At 56.8% G+C, this 27,185-nt stretch overlaps 1 protein-coding gene across 1 annotated transcript; it reads left to right on the top strand.

The window, feature by feature from the left end:
- Window positions 1-615: 615 nt before the first annotated feature.
- Window positions 616-23,358, top strand: CDC42EP4 (CDC42 effector protein 4). The gene is made up of 2 exons (XM_059049023.2): window positions 616-792; window positions 20,557-23,358. Exon 2 carries the CDS (start codon window positions 20,660-20,662, stop codon window positions 21,740-21,742), a length of 1,083 nt encoding a protein of 360 aa, XP_058905006.1. The 5' UTR covers window positions 616-792; window positions 20,557-20,659; the 3' UTR covers window positions 21,743-23,358.
- Window positions 23,359-27,185: the final 3,827 nt, after the last annotated feature.

Consider the following 27,185-nt stretch of genomic DNA (forward strand, 5'->3'; position numbering starts at 1 on the left):
CTCGGGAGTGCCTCGCCCCTGAGGTTCACTTGGAGCAGAACTCAGTTTGGGAGGCTACTCAGGAGGCAAGGGACACAGACATGGAAAAGCAGGAGAATTAGACAGGTCACCAGGCCCAAACCTTTCTTACACCCCCTCCGGGCCTGGCCTCGGGGCCCGACTCCTCCCCCATCACGTTTCCAGTAAGAGCCTGGGATGGAATCCACGACCCAGGCGGCGCGGACCCTGGGGGCTTCCATCTCCCTCGTCCTGGGTCGGGGAGGGAGGGAGCAGAAACGCCCCGGGGCGGGGGCTGTTGTTGTCACTGCTCGGAAGGGAGAAGAGCTTTAGGAGGGTCTCGTGCTAGGCCCTCGGGGGGAGTCGCGCCCCTGACCCTGTGGCCCCGGGTTGGGAGTGGGGGGGGATCAGGGCCGGAGCGCTGCCAGGCGGAGACGCCCCGGGGCCCCACCGGCCCGGGTCCAGGCCGGCCTCCCGGCCCGAACCGCCCCCCACGAAGCTCCCGGGGTCTCGGGCTTTCTGATTTGAACCGCGGAGGCCGAGCGGCCCGGCTGAGGTTCCCAACCGCCATTGGCTGTGGCGGCGCGGTGACATCAGCGCGGAGGGGCGCGGGAGGGAGGGCGCGGGCGGAGCCTGGAAGGGGAGTGTCCGAGAGGCTCCCAGCCCCGAAAGCCCGAGAGCCAGAGGGAAACCGACGCCGCGCGGACATGGGTCGCCAGCCCCGGCGCCTCGCGGAGCCCACGGAGGGGAGAGCGCAGCCGCGCCGGCCCGGCGCTCGCGTCTCTGCGGACCCAGGTAGGCGACGGGCACCCGCTTCTGGCCGTGACAGCCACCTGCGCCCTGCGGGGCCTGGGTGGGCTCGGTTGGGGGACCTCGAGCCCCCCTAGGGAGCAGAGGGGATTGAACAAACCGCGATAGGGGCGGTGGGGAGGGGAGCGGGGCAGAGCTCCCCACTTCTGCGCCCGCCCCGTGTGGCAGGGCTGGGGCCCGGGAGCGTGCGGGGCGGCCCGGGTGTCTGGGATCGGGGCCACGCACCCTGTGTCCGCGCAGAGCGGGGCTTGGGGGGACGGGGTGGCAGAGAGTCCGGCGAAATCCCGCTCCCAACCGACTTCCTCTCCCCAGACTGGGATTCGCCGGTGCCGCTCCGGGCGCTGCTGGGGGTGGGGATGAGGGTGCGGTGGGACGGGGGACCCGGCTTTTAACGTGCCACCCCTTTGCCCGGGTGTGTGTCGCTGGGGGCCAGGAGCACAGCCCTCGGCGGCGCGCGGCCCGCGGTCTCCCCGAGGGGGGCGTGAGTGCACAGAGTACTCCATGAATTAGAACCGGATTATTCGCCCGTAGTGGCGGAGGCGTGTACACTAGCTCTCGTACGCGCGCTGCAGTACACGCCGCCCAATGTCACCGGGCCGGGGAGAAGAGGGGCGAAGAGCTGCCTGGAAAGGGAACGGCCGAGGGAACAAATGCTCTCTCCCCACCCCGCCCTCCCTGCCCGCACGGCCCCCACCCCGCGCGCCCGCCTCCTCGGGAGACCCGGAGGCCGAGGCGGGGGGAGGCCGAGGCGCCGACCGGCGAGGTGGGGCCGCTTCCGAGCCCGGGAGGGGGCTACGCGCGGGACCCGGCGGAGCGCTCCCGGCCTGGCCACGAGCCGGGAGCTGTCGGTTAATGATTTAATCGCCCGCTTGGGGCGGGGGAACTGGGATCGGCCATCTCTAGCTCCGCCCCCTCCCTGGAGCGCCCCCCATCGGGGGCACAGAACTGCCCCCCTGCCCGGGCTGCGTCCCGGTGAGCCACTCTGCGGCCGGGCCACCTCCGGTGAGTGCTGAGCGGGAATCCGGAGCGAGGGCTGGAGGGCCGAGGCTAGGCGGGCTTCCTGGGGGAGGCCAGAGCCCGAGCCGGGGCGTGTGAGCGTGCGTGCGTGCGTGCGTGCGTGCGTGTGTGTGTGTGTGTGTGTGTGTGTGTGTGAGAGAGAGAGAGAGAGAGGGAGAGAGAGAGAGAGACAGACTGGGGGAGGGGTGCTCTCTGCTAACTCAAACCAGATTCCTTGTTTCCCGATGAGACGCCGCAGCCTGCGCTTTGGAAGTTTTCTTTTTCTCCCCGGGAGAATGGAGGGGAAATACAATGCTTTTTCTTTTCTTCTTGCAGCCCCATGCAATCTGACAGGCTCCCACGTCCCTGGGCTGCGTCCACAATGCCTATTCTTTGCTCTCTATCTGAGCAGTTGAACGGGGCAAGGGTCCCTGAGCTGTGTGAAGACCACTGCTCCTCTTTAGGGTGTTTGGGTGCTGGGGGCGTGGGCAGGAGTCTCCCTCATCCTTACCCCCAGAGGCCATCTAGACCAGAGCAAGCTCTCCCCATCCAGCCCGCGTAAACAATGAGGGGCCCGGTTACAGGAGGGCCTCCAGCAATACAACTTCTTTGCACAGTCTGGGTTTCTAATAACTCCCCACCCACTCGGCCCCCTTTCTGAGGCTGGGGTGGAGGAGGGGACCACCGGCAGGATGGACTGAATTTTAAGAGAACAAAGAACAGGGCACAAAGGAAGGGGAAAAGCCCAGCTGTGGATTTCCCCCAGGAATGGGGAGTTTGCTGGACCGGGGCTGGACTCAGCCAAGCCTCTAGGTGGCCCCAGGGCTCCCAAAGCAGTAATGGGGCACCCACCCGTGACTTGTGAGGCTCCATCCCTGGGGGGAAGCTAGGACCCTGTGTGAGTCTGGGGGTGCCTGTGGGTTCCAGCTTACATCAGCTGCCCTGTGTGAGCTGCCATGTGACTGACCGATTAGTGTGGTTTATCTCCTCCGAACTTGGACTCTGCCCCTCCAGTCCTTGGGGACAGCTGCTCCTTCCTACAAACAGGGGGTTCAGTGAGCCTTGGGAGATACCCAAGCGGATTCTCCTGGTCTTCCCAAGGATCCCGGTGACCCCTGCAGGGACTGAAAATAAGCCAGTGGTTTGGGGTCTCAGCCCCTCTGCCATCTCCCTGAGTTCCTGGGGTCCCTGCTCACTGATGACCCGTAGCTCGCGTGACACTCCGTAGCTCAGGCCTGGACTTTGAGCATTCCTTCCACTTTTCTGGGATCCCCACCTTTCTCTTTTTTGGCCCCCCTCTTCCATTTCCCTCCCATTTCTCTGACCTCCGCCCACTCACCGATCCCCCCTCCAGTCTGATGTACGGACACACCCAACCTACTTCTGCCCTGCTGCGTCTCGGAACCCGTCCCCTCCAGGACTGGAGACCAGGGAGCCCCCAGCACGTGAGAGTCTAGTCTACAAAGTGGGGAGGTGGGGATGGGCAGATGTTGACCTGGGAGAGGGCTCGCAGACCCTTCTTTGCACGTCAGGAACTTTCCCAGCAGGGCCTCGGGTTGGCTCTGGTTCAGGGATCCTAACCGCCTCCACCTTTGGAGTGGTTGGTTGATTTCTGCTGCCAGGACAGGCTGTGCCCAGGTGTGGCAGGCAAGATGTGTGCAGCTGGCCACCCCTCTGTCGCCCTCTTCCCTGCCCCCTCTCCTCTGATTTGGAAGGTGGGGGTGGACACGGCTCAGAGGCCGGAACAGCCGGACTCGCTGTCGGACTGTGACTCCAGCCTCCTGTGGCTGGAGCTTCCACAGGCTCAGAGGATCTTGTCCCTGTGGGAGGAAGGAGGAGTCTGTCCCTTGGAGGAACAGGATCTGGGTTGATGCCAGAGATAAGGCTTGGGGGTGGAGGGAGAGGGGTTGAGCAATCTGGCCCTGGAAGCTGAGAGAGCCGACCCAGGCCTCGGTCTTCTGACCTATGGAGGCTTTTCCTCAACCTTGGGAAAAGGAACCGAGCCCTGGACCCTTATGGCAGAGTGTCCTGAGGGCCAGAACCTCGGGGGTGCTCCGGAGGGCTGGGCCCCTGCCAGCCTGCTCTGGACAGGGAACTGGAGTGCGGGATTGTGCTGGGAGGGACTCGTGCGCATGACTGGACCTGGCTCTTTCTTTTTTTTTTTTTTTTTTTTTTTGCTGTACTCGGGCCTCTCACTGGGGCCTCTCACTGTTGTGGCCTCTCCCGTCGCGGAGCGCAGGCTCCGGACGCGCAGGCTCGGCGGCCACGGCTCACGGGCCCAGCCGCTCCGCGGCACGTGGGATCCTCCCAGACCGGGGCACGAACCCGCGTCCCCTGCATCGGCAGGCGGACTCTCGACCACTGCGCCCCCAGGGAAGCCCTGGACCTGGCTCTTTCTTGGCCTGCAGGGTGTTGTGAAGGAAGTTGAGCCATGAGCATCCAATATTCCCACTCACTGTGTCGCTGAAGCTCTAGCTTAAAATACAAGGAGCCTTGGGCTTCCTTCCAGTGATGTACATCAGAGTCTCCTCCAGGCACTGCCAGCTTGCAGCTCAGGACTCCAGGCCAGGGTGGCAGCACCGATCCAGAGCCCTCCCTTGCCAGCAACAGGGGCACTGGTGGCCTTTACTCAGCCTCCCAAACTGCAAAAGGGTCTCCCTTTTAGGTCAGGGGAGCACAGTTTGGGGTTACCCAGACTGTAAGAAACTGATGGCATTTCCCCCTCATTCCTTCATCCCGGGGGCTGAGGGCATCTCAAAAGCCACAGTGCCAGGGCAAGGAAGATGCCTGGGGCTGTATTCAGGGACAGCATCTCTTGCTCAGCCAGGGCTGCTGAGACCACCGTCTTCTGCCCTGGCCATCAGGGGCGACAGATGGTGTCAGCCAGGGCAGCCTCTAGCCTCCCCGGGAGAGTCTCTGGGTTCTTATACCTGCATCCAGGCAGTTCTTGGGGTAACTGAGCTCGGTCTGCAGAGCCCAGCTTCGGATCTCCCCAGTGGGACAGTGAAGCCGGGCTCTGGGTTCCGGTGTCTGTTCCCTGCCCTTCCTTCCTCTCCACACTCAGGTTCCCACTGCCCGCAGTCCTTCTCTGTTCCTCAGAATGTTGCCCTTGGCCCTGAGGCATCAGAAGGAGCCCCTGTGTTCGCCCCACCCTTGGGGTTTAAGGCTCAATCAAGTGGTGAGAGGAGAGAGCCAAAGGGAGCACAGAAGGAGCGTAGGGCTGGCAGCACCATTTGTGGACGCCTCTAATGAGAATCGGGTTAGGTCCAAAGGACCAGGCTCTATTTTATTGGGGGTTGATCGTCTCGAGATTTTGTGCATTATTTGTTGCTGGTAGCTGGTCCCCCAAATTCCTAAGTTTGCTAACCTACATCCTAGGGAAGAATGGGAGGGCTTTCTCTTTTTCCACCTCCACCTCATCCACCGTATTGAGCTGAAATCGGAAAGAGCTGAAGTCCTGTCCAAGAAAAGCCAGGCTCCTCCTCCCGCATCTTTAAAAGGTTAAAGAAGAGAGAAGGGAAGGCAGATAGGGAAAGAGACCAAGTCTCAGGGCTGCTCGACCCCACTGCTGGTCTAGACTACAATCTGTAGCTGGGCTTCGGATGCCCAGAGGACACCCACCGCCGCGCCCCGCAACGGTTCATCTCGGGGCCCCCAGGGACTTTGAAAGGGGTCAGCCTGGGAGCCTTTTGGATTAGGTGTCCTCAGGTGACACGGAAGGTATGTGTCCTCTTTGAACTAGGGGGGTGACTGTGGCCAGAGTGTCACTGGGGTTGCAGGAATTCTCCCACCTTTCAAGGTATAGACATAGGGCACCTTCTGAGAAGGAACACGTTATAGCATCATTTTTGCAGCAAACACGTTAAGCGTGCTCATCCCTTATGCATCCGTGTGGAAGGGCTTTACCTGTGGTAGCTTATTTAGTCCTCCCAATAGTTCTAGGAAGTACACGGTGTTATCAGTGGCTTTGAAAACTAATGAGGAAACCAAGGCACAGATAACTTGCCCAGGGTGGCCCAGCCGGCAGCTCGACATCAGGGAGTCTGGCTCCAGGGTCCCCCAGGCTTGCACGGTCCATCCAGCAGGGTCAGGTGGAAATTCACCAGCCTGCTCCAGAGCAGGACCAGAGATGCACCTGGCTCCCTCTGGGGACCTGCTCCTCAGCTTAGCACTGCGCTCCCCAAAGAAGCGAAGTGAAGGCACACAAGGTCGGGCTGGTCTGATTTTTAAGCCCTGCCTTCTGAGGCACCAGGCAGGAGCGGGGAGCAGTGGGGCGCCCACCAGGCACCCCTTCCCTGGTTTCTGGCCAGGGGGAGAGAGAGAGAGAGAGAGAGAGAGAGAGAGAGAGAGAGAGAGAGAGAGAGAGAGAGAGAGAGAGACACACACACACACACACACACACACACACACACACACACACACTCCCTCCCTCCCTCCCTCCCTCCCTCCCTCCCTCCCTCCCTCCAGGAAGAGTCTGTAAACAAGCAAAGTTGCTGAATGCCCTTGACACTGGCTGCTTGAGTCTTGGCTCCAGGGCTGTCACTTCCTGTCACCCTCAGGTCACGGCTCACTCCTTTCCCTCCGGAGCCGTTGTAGCTCCTGAGTAGCGAGGGGGCTTTCTCCCTCCCCATCCAGAGCCTTCACTGCCATCCCTCCTGCTGCTCTCCTTCCTCTGGCCCAGAAGCACAGGGTTCTGGGTTGGAGAGGGAGCTGGACGCAAGGACAGAGGTGGAGGAGCAGAGTGGAGAGAATGGCCTATTCCCAGCCCAGGACGCGCAGGGGTTCCCAACAGGATGGACTTACGGGGGGGGGGGGGGGGGCGTGGTCTATATTTCCCAGCATTTATCTGTACTTTCCCTGGAATGTGGCAGAGCCCAGACTCAGGATATTTTAACCCAAATGCTATGCAAAAGTGTTTGCCCCCTGGATGTTCATGCATCCATAACTTGCATCAGATCTTAGAGTCCGGCGCCCCGGTGATGCTTATGGACCCTCCCCTGATACACCTTTCGGTAAAGTGGGAAAAGCCCAGGGTTCAGAATCAGGCAGACTTCAACAGCTCAGTCCTCAGCAGCTGTGTGACCCGGGTGAAACGTTTAACTCTAAGCCTTAGTTTTCTTGTCTGCAGGATGGGGGTGGTGATGATAACGCCAGGGGATTGTTGGGAAGGGTACACGTGATCGAGTCTTTCAGTGCCTAGGACAGAGTTACTGCTGGCCCCCCAGAAGGCGGTTTAATCAGAATGAAGCAGCCAGCTTGGCACAGAGTAAAGGCTCAGTGAGGTGCATTCCCTTTCTCATACTTCCTCTGCGACCCATGGTCCAGGGAGGGCATATCCACCTGAGCTCCATGGGTAGGATCTAAGATACCATTTCCCACTCTTTAAGTTAGACTGGACATTATATGTTCCAGCAATCAAAGGGTAAATTAATTATCCAAGCTACACTGTGTTTTCCCACAACTCAGCCTTGTCTAAGTGACTAGTATCATTTTCCTAACACTGTAAGAACTGTAACTTCTCTGACATGGTTGAGAATATCTGCATGAATCCAGTGGTGAGTGTCATGATTAACAGAAATACCCCTAGAACAGCAGCACTGTCGATAGGAATACAAAGCCAGGCACATAAAGAACTTTTACGTTTTCTAGTAACCACATTTTTAAAAACCACAGACAGGTTAAATCAATTTTAATATGCTTTATTTAAGCCAGTGTATCAAAAAATACTGTCATTTCACCCTGTAATCATAAAAAATTAATGAGACATTTTACATTATTTTTTCATACAAGGCCTTCAAAAATCCAGTGTATATTTTACAACTATAGTACATCTCAATTTGGAGGCTAAATTTTATAAATAACCAGAATTTGGATTTCCTAAAATGTACAGCTAAAAAGGTAGAGTCACACACTCAAGGTGTTTTAAACATACTTCAGTTTTCCAGTAACTGAATCAAGCATTACATTTTCATTTAAAATAATTAAAATGAAAGAAAATTTAAAAATTCAGTTCCTGGGCTTCCCTGGTGGCGATGCAGGGGACACGGGTTTGTGCCCCGGTCCAGGAAGATCCCACATGCGGCGGAGCGGCTGGGCCCGTGAGCCATGGCCGCTGAGCCTGTGCGTCCGGAGCCTGCGCTCCGCAACGGGAGAGGCCCGCAAACCGCAAAAAAAAAAAAAAAAAAAAAAAAAAAAATTCAGTTCCTTGGTGGCACTAGAAATATTCCAAGCATTCAGCAGCGTGATGTGATTACTGACTGCTGTGCTGGATGTCTTAGGTTTTGAACAGCACTGTAAATGCCAGGAGCAGAGATCTTCATCGTCAGTAGTAGTACGCAACATTGTGTTGGCAAGTGTAGCAAATTTAACGAGATAAGAATGAGGAATGGGAGAGGCAGAATTATTATTAGTTGCAGGTGATGGGCTGGTCTACTTGCAAAGCCCGAAAGATTTAATTATACGGTTGATTAGGGTGTGTAAGACAGCACAAGCTTAGTAGGGCGGCCATTAAAGAGAGATAAAGTTTATTTTTTCCTTATACATTTATTTATTTATGGCTGCATTGGGTCTTCGTTGCTCCACACAGGCTTTTCTCTAGTTGCGGTGAGCAGGGGCTACACTTTCTTGCGGTGCGCGGGCTTCTCACTGTGGTGGCTTCTCTTGTTATGGAGCACAGGCTCTGGGCACGTGGGCTTCAGTAGTTGTGGCACGAGGGCTCAGTAGTTGTGGCGCACAGGCTTAGTTGCTCCACGGCATGTGGGATCTTCCCAGACCAGGGCTCGAACCCGTGTCCTCTGCATTGGCAGGCGGATTCTTAACCACTGCACCACCAGGGAAGCACGAGATATAAATTTTAAAATTGTAGCTTTCCCATATACCAGCTACAACCAGTAGACATAGCTACATAAAAGGGGCAGGGTACAAAACGCTTTCACAACGAGAGGCCATAAAATAACTCAGAATAAACTTGACAAGACGTGTGTAAGGCTTGTAGGAAGAAAACCCACAAAATTTAATGGAGAATGTCTAAAAGACTTGAATAAATGGATATGAAGGCATGATGTTGTGATAAAGTGACTTCTTCCCAGATTAATTTATTATTTGCTTTCAATGCCAATGGAATTCCATCAGGATTTCTTTTGGAACTTAATAAAATGTTTCTGAAGTCCATCTGGAAGACTAACTGCATTAGAAAAGACAAGAAATTTTCAGAGAAAAGTTAGTGTAGGGATATTATTCTACTAGATACTCAAAACATATTTTACAGAGTTGACAGTATAGACCTGGTTTAGGAATAAACAGAGATCAATAAGTAGAAAAGGGAGTCTGGAGAAACCGTGGGAAGTATCTATATATATCTGATGAAGGTAGCATTTGATTCTTTACTCATATTTTATAGCAGTTTTATACAGAACCAGGAACTAACTTTACTGTTATATTTCAATTTCTTATAAAATTGTGGGTCATTTAAAATAGATAAGCCACAGACATCTTTGTATTTCCTTTTAGTATTTTTTCTCCATGATTAGTTTTTCATTATCACCTTACCTAGTAGTTTTAGAAGTGAATATTTTCATAAAACTTGGGAGTGGGGAAGGTCTTTGCTTCATAGTACTAAAGCCAGAAATTGTAAAACAGATTTGACCGTGTTAAATATTAATAAGCACTCTATGGAAAAGAAAACAACAAAATCATCACATGGAAAATGGGCATATGATACATTTGCAGAAATATTTGCAAAATATAGTCAACTTTTTTTTTTTTTTTTTTTTTTTTTTTTCTGTACGGAGGTTACGGCCTCTCCCGTTGCGGAGCGCAGGCTCAGCGGCCACGGCTCACGGGCCCAGCCGCTCCGCGGCATGTGGGATCTTCCCGGACCGGGGCACGAACCCGCGTCCCCTGCCGCGGACTCTCAACCACTGCGCCACCAGGGAAGCCCCAGTCAACATTTTTAAGAGCCTTCATATTTAAAGTCATACAAATCCATTGGAAAAGGTGAAGCCCCATTGCCCCCGCCCAAAAAATGTGCAGAAGCCGTCAACAAGCAATTCACAGGGGAGATGATATATTTTTAAATGCTCACCCTCTTTAGTAATAGAAGAAATGAAAATTATAAGTTTGAGCGTGGTGCTGATTGTGGTTTTGTTGTTTTCAATTCAGCTGAGGACACAGTAACGTCTGTTTTTGGACACCATCATCCTGTGTTGGTGAGACTGCAACTTGGTAAAACCTTCTGGAGAACAAGTTAAGAAGGAGAAACACAAATAATTTTACTCACTTACAAGTAGGTGTCCTCTGGAAATAAGGACTTGGACAGACTTAGCTGGGAGGCTATTTGTTATAGCGTTTGAACAAAACTGAAACAACCTGGCATTCATCAGTGGTCTGCTGGATGTAAAACTGAGGCTATTAGGACTTAATCTAAAATAGTGTAGCATTATTTATGAACATGTAACTATTTTCACTCAAACATGAACAATGGTTGGCTTTATTCATCCCTCTACAATGGAAAGTGCTGCTTGTATTAAAAAAGAGGGAACATGTCTAAATCAGCACCATCCCAGAGAAGTAGCACACAAGTCCCTTATATAATTTACAGTTTGAATAGATACATTTTAGAAAGTAAAAAGAGATAGGTGAAATGAACACTTTCTTTAGCCCAGTATATTGCAAACATTATCGTTTTAACATGTGATCAGTATTTACAAATGAGCTCTTTTGCATTCTCTTTTTAAAGTCTAAGCCTCTGTAGTCCAGTGTATATTTTACCCTTTAGCACATGTCGACTTGGACATTTCAAGTCCTCCATTTTGGGGGCACATTTCAAGTGCCCCATGGCCACCTGGGGCTGGGGGCTGCCCTATTGGACAGTGCAGGCGTACATTATTTAATAACCCCTAGAGAGCAGCAGAGAGTGGGCCTCATTAAGTTCTGTAGTTCACCCTGTGAGCCCCGCTCTGACAAGAGCCCAGTGTCCTGATTACCTGGAGTGAGTTCACCCCCCTCCCCGGCAGTACCCCTCTCCTGCCCCCCAACGAGGATGGCTGGACGGTGGACACTGGCCACTTGCTGCTGTGGAAAGCACGTAGTGAGATCGGGGCTTTGTTCACTTTCCCTTCCCCGGGATCTGCCCGAGTGTGGCTGCAGGGTGGCACCCCTGGGCCAATGAGCCCAAGGTCTAGATTGGCTGGCAGGCAGGGAGGGTGGAGCGAGCACCGGGCACCCAGCCTGGGAGGTTTCAGGAGAGGGGTGAGGTCAAGGTTCCGGCCTTCCTTTTTGGCAGCTGGAACCGTCCAGAAACACCAGATGGAGACTGGAGCAGGACAGGCATGAGAAACCCTTGAGCTGGGGCTCTGTGCTGGGCCCACTCTCCTAGCTTTGCTGGGCGAGCCCTGGCTTCTGCTTCACGGTGGCCCTCTGCACCTCTCACCTCCCGAGGGGTCAGAACACTGGCAGGGTCCTCAGAGCAGGAAGCTGGGATAGATCTTGTGCGAGGAGGAGCCCGTCCGAAGCGCCCCTGGGAGCAGGTCTCCGATGGGGGAGTCAGTCAAGTGAGTCTTGGTCCCAAGGTCTTGTCTTAGATGAACAGCCTCCCTAATCCCACCCTACGCCCAGCCCTCCGTCCACGTGCCGTGTTCTCAGCTGCGGGCTTCTGAATAAGCCAGAGAGCGTCACCTCATACAGAAAAGCTTGTGCTCCGAGGTCTGCCAGAAACGGGCTCACGCCACCGTTTAGTAGCTGGGAGAGTGAGCGAGGGTGTTCGCTCCGTCCGAGCCTCAGTTTCTCTTCACGATGGAGGCAGTCGTGACACCCTCCTTGCAGGGTCAGAGGCACAAATTTAACGAGGTCGCCGCACAAAGCCTGGCATGCAGCGGGCACCCAATAAATGAGAACTGCTGACCGCACTGCCATTTCTGCATTACTGGTGGTCAGCCAGTGGCTGGCGCGTGGGGGTGTCCTCGGGTGGCCCCGCCCCTTCTCGTGTCCTCTGCTCTTTGGTAGCCATCAGGAGAGCTGAGCTGGGGCGGCGGAAGCAGCAGAGACCGAACCTTCACCTGCCCAGGGTTCCACTGGGGGATGGCCATGTGGGAGGGAGGCTGGCCTCCAGCTTAGGGCTTCAGTGTCGCTGGAAATTGGCCAGTCTCCGGGGTGGGGGTGTGGGGATGGTTATCTTTCATCTGCTCAGTTGCGGAGGCTCAAGCAGCTGTTGGGAAGCTGGTTCTTTTGGGGGGGGGGTCCTAAGCTCCCTATTTCCCCTGCCACCAGGTTTTATAATAGATTGCCTACTTTCTCCTCCCAAACAACTTAAAAATAAAACGAGGATGTGATAAACTTGTCCATCTGGGGTAGATGCAGATTTAGGGGGATGGGAGAGATAGAGAACAGACCTCGAGGGGAGATTTTTCGATATGAGAATGTGTGGTCTGAGCCCCGCGCTTCCCCGCCGGGCCCCTACCTGGCGCCTTGTATGGGCTGCAGCTGCTGGACCCTGAGAACTTGAGAGTGTAAAGCTGGTTTGGAAATTAAGATGTTTTTCCTTAAGGCTTTGATGCTTTGGGATTTTTACTGTTACTATTATCCAAACAGCACTACCACATTAAAGGAAACTTAAAAAGAAAAAAGCCTGTTTTCCTCTCAAGCCTGACATCACCCCTGAATTTCTCGGCCTGCCCTTTTGCCTTTATTCGTGAATGTGTATGTGTGTGAGTTTGTGATCACTGTGTGTAAACAAGCCTAAATTCTGCCTCTTTCCTTCCACTTGATGTCATTTGGTAAACAGTTTTCCACGTCCTGCGGGGTCTTCATTGATCCTGCTTTTCATGCCTGCAGGATAATCTGTTGAGTTAATGGCTCTTGGTTTTCTCAACCATTTTCTTCTTGTTGGGTGTTAGGTTGTTTGCAATCTCTTGCTATTATGAGTAAGGCTTCAGTGACTGTGTGAGGGACTTTTTTCTGCTTTGAAATAGTTCCATAGGGTAGGTTTCCCATCGCGGGCACTACTGAATCTTTTTTTTTTTTTTTGCGGTACGCGGGCCTCTCACTGCTGCGGCCTCTCCCGTTGCGGAGCACAGGCTCCGGACGCGCAGGCGCAGCGGCCACGGCTCACGGGCCCAGCCGCTCCGCGGCACGTGGGATCTTCCCGGACCGGGGCACGAACCCGCGTCCCCTGCATCGGCAGGCGGACTCTCAACCACTGCGCCACCAGGGAAGCCCCTGAATCATTCTTGACTGAAAGTCTATTCAAAGAACCTGCCGTGATTGCCGATGTCCCAAGACCACCCTGTCCTGGGACCATTGTCTCTGAGCAGCATTTGATCCTTGTTTTTTCTTTTCTTTTCTTTTCAAATTAATTTATTATTATTATTTCTTTTTTTGGCTGCATTGGGTCTTCGTTGCTGCACGCGGGCTTTCTCTAGTTGTGGCGAGAAGGGGCTACTCCTCGTTGTGGTGCACGGGTTTCTCACTGTGGTGGCTTCTCTTGTTGCCAGGCACAGGCTCTAGGTGTGCAGGCTTCAGTATTTGCAGCACACGGTCTCAGTAGTTGTGGCTCGTGGGCTCTAGAGCGCAGGCTCAGTAGTTGTGGTGCACAGGCTTAGCTGCTCCGCGGCATGTGGGATCTTCCCGGACCAGGGCTCGAACCCGTGTCCCCTGCATTGGCAGGCGGCTTCTTAACCACTGCGCCACCAGGGAAGACCTGGTCCCTGGTTTTGTACCACTCTTCCTGCCTGGTGGCACCTAGTACCTGCTGTTGGGTGGAAGGGAAGTCCTTCCCCTCCCCTTTCCAAGCTCAATGCCACCAAGATGGTAACAGACACAAGAAGGTCTAGCCCGGTGCCTGGCAGTGAGTCAACCCCCATGGTATCTGCAAAGGACCTCTAGAGTTTGGGAGACAGGGGACCTGGGCGCTGGTGCCATCTGGGCCCCTCACCAGCGCCTTGGCCTTGGGCAAGTACTTTTCTCCACCCCAGTAGCCCGGTCAAGGCCACTGGGCTGGAGAATCTCTGGGTGTCCTCCATCTCAATCTTAGGAATCTCTGAAGTTGAAGGCATCGTGGATGCCTCCGTGGGAGTCACGTGATATTATGGTTTCCATATTGTGGCACCCGCAGGGGTGTGCAAAAAAATCCACTGAGATGTGATAAGAAAACACCGGAACTTCTATGTCATATATTGACTTTCTTTAAAAGAAGGAAAACTAAAACATATTCGTTGCTGCATGGATTGACCATAGCCATGTATATAAGCTATAAAAGATATATGTGTATGTGTGCATAAATTACACGCTCCCTATTTTGACGTGTGGAGGCCCCTGCACTTTGGGTCCTGTGGGGCTGTTTTAGTGGCTGGAGCCCGGGTGTGGGAATAAAGCCTCCCATCCATGACCCAGGGCAAATCTCTGAATTTATCCTCTCCACCTCTGAGTGTGGTTGCTGCACACCCACGTATTTTAAGGCGATATGTGACACAGATACACAAGTAGTACAGGAGTTATAATAGTGATATTTCACGTATCTATCCAGGGCTCTTTTTTTTTTTAATTGTGGATATTCAGGCTCAGATTATTTTAAGACGGTGCTTCGTACCATCCTGGTGCAAATGGCACACTTTCAGATATGAGAGAGCTTGTGTCAGTGTTAGTGAAGGAATGAAAAGATTCCAAATATACTGAAGTCAGCTAAAGATAACCACACAGCCCCCACTGAAGTCCCTCCTGTTCCGTGTGACAAGGCGCGTCAAAGCGCCCGCCGTTCTCATCCTTTCCCCCTTCTGCCCATTAGCTGTTGGAATGAAACCGCCTTCCCCTTTTTCTGGGACTCCTTATCTTCACAGGATAAGGCTGGGGAACATTCCAGAAAGCGCTGGATCTTTCTCTGGCGACAGAAGCCAGAGCCCCTAACCTCTTACAGGGTATCGTGGCCCGTGTCGCGCTGCATTTCTTGCACAATCCCCTGCAGCCTGTTGTTGCAGCTGACAGATGTGTAGCAGAATGTTTCCCCCATTTTGGCAAAGTCCAGTTCTTCCTGGGGGCAGAAATTGGTTGCACCCCGAGGGAAAGGTTCCTGGCCTGCGGGGTGCGACGCACCCTGGCAGAGGACTCCTGGGCTCCAGCTCCCCTTTGAGTCTGCCCTCCCTCTCCTCCCCTATCCGGGCCCTCAGCTCCTGGTGTCTCCACCTCCAAAACCTGCCCCAGATGTGCCCCCACTCTGTCCATCTCCTTAACCACACCCTCGTCCTGGCCCCCTTCCTCTTTGCCCTGGATTCCTGCTTCCCCTCCTCCGTGCCTCCAATCCAGCCACTGCCATGGGAACCTCCAAACACACAGGTGGGATGGCTTCCTGCTTAGGGAGGTTTCCTTTGGTACCTAGAACGCCATCCAAACTCCGGCCTGGGCTTCCTGGGAGGGCCCTGTGTGACCTGGACCCGGGGTGTTCATTCCGTTCCTAAAACGCAACTTGTTCCCCGCTCAGGGCCTTTGCACATGCTGTCCCCGCTGCCGGCATGTTCTTGGCCTGCCTGGTTGCTTCTCATCACTCGGTTCTCAGAGAGGAGGCCTCGCACAGCCCATGCTCACTCTCCCTCGTTTCCCCCTTGACCCTGAGGACTGCGAGATACTGTTTTATTCGCGATTTTACAGCCCCGTCGCCTGCCCACCCACACTCACATCACAAGTGTGCCCAGGAAGGCTGGGCTTCTCCGCCTCGTTATTTTCACTGCTCTGTCTCCAGGGCCCAGAAGAGTTATGGGAAAATTGGTGGGTGTGCTGTAAGTCAGTGAGTGAGTGAGTGAATGAATGAATGAATGAATGAATAAGGGAATGAAGCCACTTGTATCCAGTCCAAGCCACGACCGAAGTCATCGTGTCAAATGCCGTGTCGCTGGGGGCTGGAATCGGACGGGCTGGGTGGTGAGAAGGGGGCGTGGTGATGGAGGGGCTGGCTGCCCGGTGGCCATGGCAGTGGGCATTGAGGCATGTGTGCTCTGTGTGTCAGGGTGAGTTTTCAGGTCAGCTGCACGGCGGCAGCCCTGCCTGGCTGCCCCGGGAGAGCTCGGGTCTGTCTGGGAGCTGCTGGGCTGAGGTGGGAGGGCAGTGCTCTCTGGACGGCCCACCAGGGAGAATGAGGGAGGGTCCAGGCCAGGGCTGTCCTCTCCCGTCCCAGGAGCTGAGCTGAGCTGAGCTGAGCTGAGGGTGTGCTTGGTGTCAATGCAACCGGGGGCCTGGCCTTGTGGGGAGGGCTCGTCGCCCCTGGTTTATAGGAGTGTCCTGTGGTCCGTGGGCCAAGGGTAGTGGAATCTGATTCCAGCGGGGGCTGGAGAGATGCGAGTTGCTGCTCCATTTTCCCTTGCTCTGCCAGGAAAGGGGGATGTGGCTTCCGGGGTGGCAGGGCCGGGGAGTACCCCCCAGGGCGGGCTGTTTTAGCCCCTTCCCCAGAGCTGGGTCACAGGGCTTAGCCACGCCCCCTCCCGAAGCCACGGCTCCCTATGGCACAGTCCCTTTCCGGGTGGGGGCTCAGGCCCCCCCGAACTGCCCCCAGGGCTGGCCCAGGGCACCTGCTTGTACTTGTACTCAGAGTTCCGCCTCCTCACCCCCAAATTGCTCTCTGTTCAAAGCTTAGGGTGACAATGTCACGAGGGTACCATAAAACCAAGGATTTAAAACAACCTGGTAAGTGAGCTCTTGCCAGCCCTGAAGCCTGGCCTGCCCAGCCTGAGCTCTAGCTGTAGGGCCCCTGGGCTGCCGCAGCCCCTCCTTGCTGGGCTGGGGGACCAGTGGGGGGACTCCATCTGGGCCCTGACTCTCAGGACTCGGGACATTTTCATGCTGGATCCTGAAGATGGTTTGGTTTTTCACAAGCCGCAAAGCCTCGTTCCCACCCCCAGGGAGCGAGATCACAGGCGGCAGCTAAGCCCTGGCCAGACCTGGTCTACCTTCCTGGGCTGTGGGGCTGTGCAGGGGCCTAGGCTCCTCCCTGCCGGCCCCTCTCATCCTGATCTCCAGCTCTACCCTCCAGCACGTGCCAAGGGTGGGGGCCCTTCTGTCCTGTAGCCACGGTGGCCAGGATGCCTGGTCCCTGACGGTGGCCACAGGGGTCCGCACCACCTCTAACGATTCCTGGGCAGCTGGGCCTGCGGTTTCCCTTTCTCTTCTTTTTAATAAGCACTTAAGATCAGGGAAACCACAGCGCCTGACGCTTCCCGGCTCTGGGGATTCCTGCCGCTACTTTGAAACCCTTACGCAACTCTGGAGCTTCGTGTCACTGATCCCACAGTTCTGATCCTTCATGTTCCCTCCCTTCCCTCCTGCCCTCTCTTTTTTTTTTCTTTTTTAAAATTTGTTTTTCTGTTCACCTGGTGATTCGTATGTGTTTTATTTTCACATGTGCGCGCTCACTCCAGGGCAGGGTTTCTCAACCCAGGGCAGCTTTGCCCCCCAGGGGACACTTGGCATGTCTGCAGACATTTTGGTTGTCACACGCAGGGGACGGATGCTACTGGCATCTGGTAGGTAGACTCCAGGGATGCAGCAGAACATCTGAACAATGTGCAGGACGGCTCCCACAGCAGAGAATTCTCTGGCTAAAGGTGCCAGCGGTGTCAGAATCTGCTCCAGGCGAATACAGGAATCTTCTCGAGGCAGCGGCCAGGCTTCTCCTTTCTCTGGACTCTTCCAGCCGGACGTGGGGAGGGTAACTGACCCGGAGATGCTACCCACCGAAGGCCAGAGAGAGGCCTGGCATGGAGCAGAGACAGCACTGGACCAGGAGACCGGCTTCCGACCCAGCCCGGCTCTTAGGCACATAAATCTGGATAAGTCACTGCTTCGGTGACCTTGTTTTCTCATCTGGAAAACGGAAGAGCTGAAGAGCACAGGATTCTGTGACCAGAGCCAGGAGCTGAACTGCAGGCAGGTTGAAGATGTGGACCCTTTCGATTCTTGCTTCACCGCCCTGGTGGCAGCAGAAGCCCGAGGGATTCTCCAGTACCAAGAGTGCCTTAGAAACGTGGTTTGATTTTCTTCTATGCCGAACGTGTCTGAGGCCCACTCACTCCAGCCTCTTCTTCTCTTGTTTAGCCAGAGAGAGTTTTCCCCAACGTTGGCCTGAGAGCCCATGGCTGGCCCAGAGGGTCACATATGGTGACTCTCTCCTGGAGCAGATGTGGAGGGGATGTGACCCTAAGGCCAGTACTTTTCACGTGTCTAGTTTAGGCGTCAGCAAACTATGGCCCCAATCTGGCCCACCACTTGTTTTTATATATCAAGTTTTATTGGGACACAGCCATGCCCATTTGTTTGTATACGGTCTCCCGCTGCTTTCCTCCCACCGCGAAGGTGGAGCTGAGCAGCTGGGACCAAGACCATATCAGTCATGAAGCTGAGAATCTTTGCCATCTGGACCTTTATGGAAAACGTTTGCCAAAACCTGGTCTAGCTGTTGCGTGTCTTAATTGTTTAGAAGGTAGATCCCAGGGCACGGGCAGGAGCGAGGGGCCAGGTCAGAGGTAGGGGAAGCGAACTTTCCTGAGGGTCTGGGGGGAAGGAGGAGAGTAAGGAGGGGAGCTGACCGACTGTAGTGGGTCGTCTCAAGGCCTTTCAGAGGAGTCCTCACCTGACTCCGCCCAGCCGGGCTCACCTGCGTGGCAGGTGATCCCCGGTGCCTGGCTCTCGCCACCCTCCCCTGCCCTGGAGCGACAAGCGCTGTGACTGCCTGGGGTTGGTGGGGGCCATCTGGCTGGGCATCAGCAGTGGCACGAGAGCGTGGGGAGGGGGTTAGAGGGCACAGAGAGCTCAGGCTGGGAGCCCTGGAGCCGGGCTGTAGGCTGAAGTGACCTTGTCCTTGGGCTCAGGAAGGCAGAAAGGGAGCAACCAAGGGTCTGGGGTGGAGGTTGGGGGGTAGGAGGGAGGTGTTGGCCTTTCAACAGGTGTTTGAGGAGCGGCTGTGCCATGCACTGCTGGACGGGATTCAGTGGTGACAGGCCCTTTGGAACCCTCCGGAAGCTCATAGTCCAGTGGGAAGATGACAGGCGAGCCGAGCCGGCAGTGGTAGAATGACAGAGTCACTGCCTGCTGGGAGCAAGGCGTCCACAGTGCCGGGGGTCGGGCAGCCGGTGGTCGGGAGGCCTCACCTGGGCTAGAGCAGCTTTCCTGGAAGAGGTGACAGCTCAGCTGAGCCCTGGAAGACGTTGGGTGAGCCAGGTGACAGGTGTTCTAGCAGGGAGCTGTGCATGTCCAGCCGTGGAGTCCGGGAGACGGAAGCTCGGGGCCAGGGCGGAGCGCAGGGGTCGGGGAGCAGCGAGAAGTGAGGCAGGGGCTGGGTGCCGGATTGGGGGGTCTGCCTTGGGGAGTCCTGGTCGGGTTTGTTTGTTTGTTTGTTTTCTTTTTTTGCGGTACGCGGGCCTCTCACCGTTGTGGCCTCTCCCGTTGTGGAGCGCAGGCCCAGTGGCCACGGCTCACGGGCCCAGCCGCTCCGTGGCACGTGGGATCTTCCCCGACCGGGGCACGAGCCCGCGTCCCCCGCATCGGCAGGCGGACTCCCAACCACTGCGCCACCAGGGAAGCCCGCTGGTTGGGTTTTGATTTAGCCAAAAGGATGGGGGAAGGGGAAGCAGGGCCATCTGGGATGTGGTAGCATCGGGGGTGAGGGAGAAACCCGGTGGGACATCCTGGGTTGCCCTTGGCAACGGAGAGGACGGGCCTGGAATGCGCGGGCCGCTGAGAGCTGTGCTGTTAGCGGGACTGGTAGCCCAGGACCAGCCCCTCACCCGCCGGCCTTGGTTAAGTCTCTGCGCCCACGTCACCCCACTCTGCTCAGCCCTGCGCTGCTGGGTGAGCACTGGGGGCTGGTCTGGCTTCAGTGCTGGACTTCAGCTTGGCCCTTGCCAGGAGCTGCATGGGTGGTACCTGCCAGGAGGTTTCAGAGGCTCTCCTGGCCTCCCCGCCGATGCTCTTTGGCTCAGGTTAATCACCTGGGGGTCTGCGTTCCCAGGGCGCCTCGGCCATCTAGGGTTTCGTCTCCGCCTCCCTGCACCCCTAGTGATTGAAGACACTGGGAGTTTCCCAGTCTTGGTCTCTGAGAGGCGGAGGGTGGATCCTTGGCAAAGAGCTCGGGGCTCCACTGTGGAGGCGTTCCAGGCAGGATCCTCACCTCGGGACACCCACCACGGGCCGGAGGGCTGGGGAGCTGGTCCTGTGGGTCCCCGCGGCTCCACCCGATTCTGATTTAGAGAGTGAGCTGCCGCCCACGTCTAGGGAGGTGCCAGGCAGCGCCTCCCCGGGGCCTGTGCCGTCCTCTCCTTCCTCTAAGGACCGTGACTCAGAATGAGGTGTCCACTGACCCCGCAGGGGCCGAGGTCAGGCAGCAGGAAGAACTAACTTGAGGCGTGTCTCCAGACTCGTTGTTCCTGGAGTCACGTCTCTCCCGGGTCGGCTGCCTGGAGTTGCCCGGGTACCTCCGCCTCTAGGGGCGTCCTGGTTGCGGGGTGCGGGAGGCACTGTCCCTTAGAAGAAGGCTCTCTCGCTCAAGCCTCAGGGAGAGCGTGCCTGTGGCTACTTGAACTCCAGAGAGCGCTCGCCTATCCGGAGAGCCCGTGGGTTGGGGGAACAGGCAGGGTTATGAAATGGTTTGCCGGCTCATTTCACCCCGTTTCATTTTGGTAGGAGGGCGGAGGTTTAAATAACAGCCACCCCTGGGCAGATGGGCTTTTGTGCTGAGCGGACAGCTGGGTTAACTCTTGCCCTGCTGTTGTCTTCTTGCAGCCCTATGATCTCCTCCTTATCGCCCCCTCCGCCCGCCGGACTTCACATCTGACCTCAGACCCGCCTGCCGTCTCTGGAGGGTCCCCCCCCCCCCCCCGGCAAGATGCCGATCCTCAAGCAGCTGGTGTCCAGCTCCGTGCACTCCAAGCGCCGCTCCCGAGTGGACCTCACGGCCGAGATGATCAGCGCCCCGCTGGGCGACTTCCGCCACACCATGCACGTGGGCCGGGCGGGGGACGCCTTTGGGGACACTTCCTTCCTCAACAGCAAGGCTGGGGAGCTGGACATGGAGTCCGTGGACGAGCGGGCCTCCTCCTCCTCCTCGTCGTCCTCCAAACGCGGCCTCCTGTCCCGGAAGTTCCGGGGCAGCAAGCGGTCGCAGTCAGTGAGCAGGGGGGACCGGGAGCAGAGGGGCGTGCTGGGCCCCCTGCGGGACTCGGCCCTCTTCGTCAAGAGCGCCATGTCCCTGCCTCAGCTGAACGAGAAGGAGGCCGCCGAGAAGGGCTCCGGCAAGCTGCCCAAGAGCCTCTCCTCCAGCCCCGTGAGGAAGGCCGCCGGGGAGGGCGGCCTGGAGGAGGCGGTGCCTCGGCGGAATGGGGCCTCCGCCCCCCACTCCCCAGACCCCCTCCTCGACGAGCAGGCCTTCGGGGACCTGGCGGATCTGCCCGTGGTACCCAAGGCCAGCTTTGGGCTGAAGCACGCCGAGTCCATCATGTCCTTCCACATCGACCTGGGGCCCTCCATGCTGGGCGACGTCCTCAGCATCATGGACAAGGAGGAGTGGGAACCGGAGGAGGAGGAGGAGGAGGAGGAGGAGGAGGAGGTCGGTTACCATGGTGACGAGGACCCAGCAGACCGCCCCACCCAGGCTTCCCCAACGGTGGCGGCAGCCCCTCCCCTGGCAAGGCAGGAGGGCGCGGGGGGCCCAGACCTGCCCGCGCCGCCCTCCCGCGCACTGCACGAGGAGGGCTGGGCAGCGGTGGCCCCCAGCCCCGGCTCGGCCCGCAGCGCGGGCAGCCACACCACACGGGACAGCAGCTCCCTGTCCAGCTGCACCTCGGGGGTCCTGGAGGAGCGCAGCCCCGCCTTCCGGGGGCCGGACCGGGCCCGGGCCGCTCTCCCGAGGCAGCCGGACCCCGAGTTCTCCTTCATGGACGAGGAGGAGGAGGACGAGATCCGAGTGTGAGGCCGGCCGGAGGTAGGGGCTCTTGGCTTTGTCTCCTCCCTGCCCCCAGCCCTGCAAGGTCAGCCAAGAGCCTGGCTGTGGGCCACAGACAGACCCTGGACCTCACGGATAAGGGGCGCTGGCCGAGCCTGGGGGCCCACGGAGGACTTGGCGCTGGCTCGGGTGCCTGACTTCTTTGCACACCCTGCCCTGCCTGAGCTCGTAGCACCGGGCTGTGTTCTCGCAGCAGGAATCACCTTTCCTCTCCAGTGGCCTCCAGTGGACGTCGGCTGTCAACCTGAGTCCCTGCCACGTGCAGCGATAACAGGGCAGCCGGGGGCGGCCCAGGGGCGCCAGGGCTAAGGACACTCGACCTGCCTCTTCACTCCTGGCGTTTGTGTCGTGACCGGCGGTGGCCGCCGGAATAAACGCCTGCGACAGGTCACGAGTCCCGGCCCCTCCCTCCTCCATCCCCAGCTCGTGCGCGGGGAGCCCCTCGGAGGAAACGCGGACCGAATGTGTACACTCAACGCGACCCCTTCCTCGGGGTGAGAACGGGACGCAGGACGGAAGGAAGGCCCCGGGGCCTCCTGAGTTTTCAAGAGGGGCCCCTGCAGGATGTGACACTAGGACAGGCTGCGGCCCTCGCTCAGTTCCTCTGGGTTGGTTTGTTCTTGTTGTGTTTAAATCTTCCTAGAGCGGTACCAGGAACGGTGTTTGTAGGCCCGCCACCAGGAGGAAAACGAATCCTTTTAGAAAGCCTTTTTATACTAAGTGCTTCCAAACTTTATTTAGAACTGTATGGGGTGGAGGTCTGTGCGTGTCTGTCCTCGGCCCCCCTCCCCCGTAGCTATTAACAACAACAGGCAGCCAGTGTAGAAAGTTTCTGGAAAATGATTATTAAAAAAGAAAAGTCATTCCTATGGGGCGATCAAACCTCTTTTGACTGGGTTTTTCAGCCCCCGGGCTGACTGCTTCCCTTTCCTTTCTCAAGCCTCTGCCAGCAGAGCCCCCTTCCCCACTTCTGAGTCTGCCGTCCCGAGGGTGTAGGGTAGCCAGATGTAGCAGCAAAACAAAACAAAAACCAGAATGCTGAGTTAAATTAGAGTTTCAGGCATGCAAAGGATAATTTTTTAGTGTAAGTACGCCCCCTGCCACATTTGTAATACACTCGTGCTAAAAAATCAGTTGTTGTCTTTCTGAAATTCAGATTTCACTCTGCGCCCTTGGAACCCTCCATCCCCGCCCAAGGGGATTGGGTGGAGGTTGCGTGCGAGCCCCCAGGATTCACGGATGATGAGTTTTCTGTCCTGGCAACAGGCTGACTCACCTTCTCCTGTCGCCTTGTAGCCAGTGGAGGGAGGGGGACGGACAGAACTGCCACGGGCTCCAGCGGGGGCTGGCGGCGGGGGTAGCTGCCCTAGCCTCCTGAGTTGGGCCAGATCCGGACTCAGACACCACCTTAGTTCTGGAATTGGGTGCCCACTGGTTTCCAGCCATGTAGCCCCTGCCAGCTGCTGCCCTTGAAACCCATCTAGACAGCGGGTCAGTTCCAGATTCTAAACTGTATATTTTTTTTTTTCCGTGAAAATGTTAAAGCAGCAAGGAAACATTAAAATAAAAGGCCTTACAGCATGCCTGGTGTCTGTCTCTGCTTTTTTGCGGGGGTGGGGGTGGTGGATGGGGTGAGGGTGCGCATTCAGGGTGCTGGGGGCTGCCCGAGCCCCGACGGCGCTCGGGGGCCTGAGGTGGCTTCTCTCTCTGTCTCTTTGGGGCCCGCCCCTCCTGCACTACTCTCCAGCTTCTGGAAGGACAGTGCCTCACATGCCCATCAGCCTGGGCAGGCCCTTGGGGGCTCTGGGATTTGGTGTCCCGACTGCCACTTACCACTGGGGGTCCTCGGGCACTTAGTCACACAGCCACTCACTGCCTCATCCTCCTCATCTGTTAAATGGGCATCGTGCTGTTCTTACGGGTCTGGGCTGCAGACACAGTCACTGCTGTGGTGTTTGCCAAGTTTTTTGTTTAATATTTATTTATTTATTTGGTCGCACCAGGTCTTAGTTGCGGCAGGCAGGCTCTTTGGTTTCGGCTCGCCGGCTCCTTCGTTGCGGCACGTGGGCTCCTTAGTTGTGGCAGGCAGGCTCCTCAGTTGTGGTTCCAGGGCTCCTTTAGTTGCGGTTCGCCAGCTTCTTAGTTGGGGCACGCAGCCTCCTTAGCCGGTGGCATGCAGACTTAGTTGCGGCACGCACGTGGGATCTAGTTCCCTGACCAGGGGTCGAACTCGAGCCCCCTGCACTGGGAGCGCAGAGTCCTATGCACTTCGCCACCAGAGAAGTACCCCAAGTTGTTACTTACCGAGGGAGGTGCCCGACCCGTGTGGGGCTGGCTGCAGCCGGGAAAGGTGCCGCCCTCCTTCCCCTCCTCCCTTTCACCATCTGACCTGGAGAATCAACTAACAGGGGGGGTGTGGTCTCCGTTCAGCCTCGTGGCCCTGGTAGGTAGACTCTGGTGTCCGCATTTTATAGCAGAGATGTGCCCCAGAGGCCACATGGCCACCTTCTCCAAAGTCCCCAAGTGGCGGAGTCAGGACGTGACTGATTCGAAACCCTTTCCACAGTCACAGGCACCTCAGAGCTTCCTGGGGAAGTGAGGAGGGGGTGTGTCAGCCCTGGGTGGGACCCGGTGACCCCTCCAGCCCCTGGTCCAGCTCCTCCCTCACCCCTTCCCCTCTGACGTGGGCGCGTCGCTAAGGAGAGAACGTCAGCCTGGGTGGGTCCGTCTCTGCCCCTGAAGCCCCTTGCATGCCCTCCTTTTCACCTGGGGGCCCCAGTGCAGCTGAGTTCCAGGAAACCCCGCCCCTCTCCCGGGGAGAAATTTGGGCATGTACTCATCCTCCTCCTGGGAAGCAATTAGAAGCATAATTAAAATGTCACCCAGGTCCCCTTGTCCCTAGATTGGCTCATTAGAGGTAATGAGGGACGTGGCTAAGAGAGAGTTATGAGTAGGTGGGGTGGTGGCCCCGGGGGAGGGAGGGGGGATGGGCACACAGCCAAGCCCAGCGGGAGTGACGGGGTCCCCCCAGCTCTGGGGGGGATGGAGAGAGAAATGCACTGTTCCGCAAGGCTCGGGGGGATGGCACCTGAGTGGGAGCTGTGCCTCCCAGACATAGTGTACCCCCCATTCCACCCACATCCACTCACCCAGATTCTTGAGGGTCTGGGAGCAGCCAGCCTCCCCAAGACTGCAGACCTGCTTTTTGACTTGATGGGAAAGCGCTAGCTGTTTAGGGAGACCCAGGGGCCGGCTGGACCCACACTTTGGGAGCATATGCTTTCTGACTGGGGGCTCAATGGGCACACGAGACAAGCATGGGATAACCAGGCGGGACGAGCCTAGCCACCAACTCTAACCTTGGTTTGCTGTGTGGACTTGGGCCAGTTGTTTTCCCTCTCTGGGTGGCTTCAGTTTCTCCATCTTTACAGTTAGGCACTAGCTCCGTCGCCTTCGGCTTTTTACCAGAAGTTCTGTTTGTCGTGAGGTATACAAACAGACGGAACAAGAGCTTCCCTGGTTGGGGGCGGATCCTTTCTCCCTCCCCTTTGTCTCTGGGTTTTGCCGGAGAAGCCTAGGGCCCCAACAGGGCACATCTTACCCTAAAGATGTTCCGTAGGGCCCCTTCTACCTCTGACAACTCAAAGCAAGAGCTGGGAACTCTTTCTGGGTCATCATTTAGTAACTTTAATTCAGATCGCAGCTAACACTTCCAGAAATGTGATGGGACCCCAAAACCTTCTGCCTCAGGCAGGGCTGCAGTCGTGGCCCAAAGATGCTCTGGGATGGGTCCCCCCCTGGCCCAGCCATCACTGGGGTGTCTCCCCTCCGCCTCCCCAACTCCTCAAGGGGTTCTGCTCTTATTTGTTGGGTACATGCTGTTCTGCACTGTTCACATGATAAGTAAGGGCTGTGTGTTCCAGGACTGCCACTGGCCCACCGGGCTGGCAAGTGGAGGAGGTGGATACGGACCCGCGCGCGGGCTCCACAGCCCTTCCTTGCAATCACGGCCCCAGTCTGGTGATGTCCACTTTGGGGCCCGGAATGATCAGGCGGCGCCAGTGACCTGCTGAGCAGAGCAGTGCAGAGAGAGGCCGAGCTGACAGCCCCGCTGGTAGGGGGCTGCCCAAGAGAAAGGGGGCTGTGCTTCCTGCCAGGTGAGGCGCTGGCAGCTCCAGGAGCCTTTCAGCAGCTACTGCTGCTCTGCATCACCCAAAGGGCCCTGCAGGTAGCGCCAAGCGTGCTATAGGCAGAGCAGCCCCTGCCATTCCCGGGGTCGCTCGGGGCTGGCCTCTGTCTCTGTCCACAGCCTCAGGGCCGTGCTCCTGCTGGGGCCCAGGCGGCTCCCATAGGGCTCCCCTTCGACTCCATTCTCACAGCCCAGCCACCCACTCCTCTTCACCAGGGTCGCACCATGTTCTCAGAAGAAAGTGGACGCAAGGAATAGGAAAGGAATAGAGGGGTTCGGGACACCTGCGGGAAGGGGGTTCTTAGGATCTTCACATTTTAGGATCTGGTTCACCACCAGCCTCCACCCATTTTACAGATGGGAAGACAGAGGCTGGAGAAGGCGGCACTGGCTGCAGTATGGTGAGTGGAGCGGAGCAGAGGCTGTGAGATGGACGGGGCTGGCTTGGCTCTGTGGTGTGACAGACGACGGAAAGGCTGAGCCGGTAGACTGCGTGGGGCAGAGGCTGGGAGTGCCGTCCTTGTCGGGGTGGCGGAGGGGGCGGGGTTGGCTATTTCAGGTGTGTGTGTGTGTGTGGCACCCCCACCCTTTCCCGGCTTACCTTGGCCTTCACACAGCAGCCTCCCAAATGCCCGGACTCCACACTTGGGCGGGGACCCTTCCTGGTGCAGCAATAACCTGCATGCAAAGTATCCCTGGACCCCGAGGACCCTGAGTTAAGATGCAGGAAAGCATGGATAAACAACAGGGTCCTACTCTATAGCACAGGGAACTATATCCAATCTCCTGGGATAAACCATAATGGAAAAGAATATTAAAAAAAGAACGTATCTATGTGTATAACTGAGTCACTTTGCTGTACAGCAGAGACTGGCACGGCACTGTAAACTCTACTTCAACAAAAAACGAAAGAATATTTTTTAAAAAGATGCAGGAAAGCAAAGTTAGGAATAAAAGCAGGAGAGCTTGTCTCTCTACTTCCCCTTTGCAGGCTTCTCAAGGCCCTGTGGCTTCCTGCCAACAGCCAGATGGGAGACTGGAAAGCACGCTTTGGGGGAGGAAAGGTATTTGCAGGCAGATGGAGGTTGGAGGCTTTGCCTCTGAAGCCTGTTGCTCTTACACACGGAGCTTCTGTTCTCCAAGACGGAGACTCCCAGGAGGGGACAGGAGGAGCCAGGGAGAGCTGCCTTCCCGGCGGGACTCCAACCCTGAAATGAACTT

Source organism: Kogia breviceps, chromosome 19 (genome assembly GCF_026419965.1).
Source record: "Kogia breviceps isolate mKogBre1 chromosome 19, mKogBre1 haplotype 1, whole genome shotgun sequence".
NCBI classification, from domain to species: Eukaryota; Metazoa; Chordata; class Mammalia; order Artiodactyla; family Physeteridae; genus Kogia; species Kogia breviceps.

Bases quoted from the DNA above. Each gene is read 5' to 3' on its own strand.
- CDC42EP4 (XM_059049023.2), top strand. From the start codon at position 20,660: ATGCCGATCCTCAAGCAGCTGGTGTCCAGCTCCGTGCACTCCAAGCGC.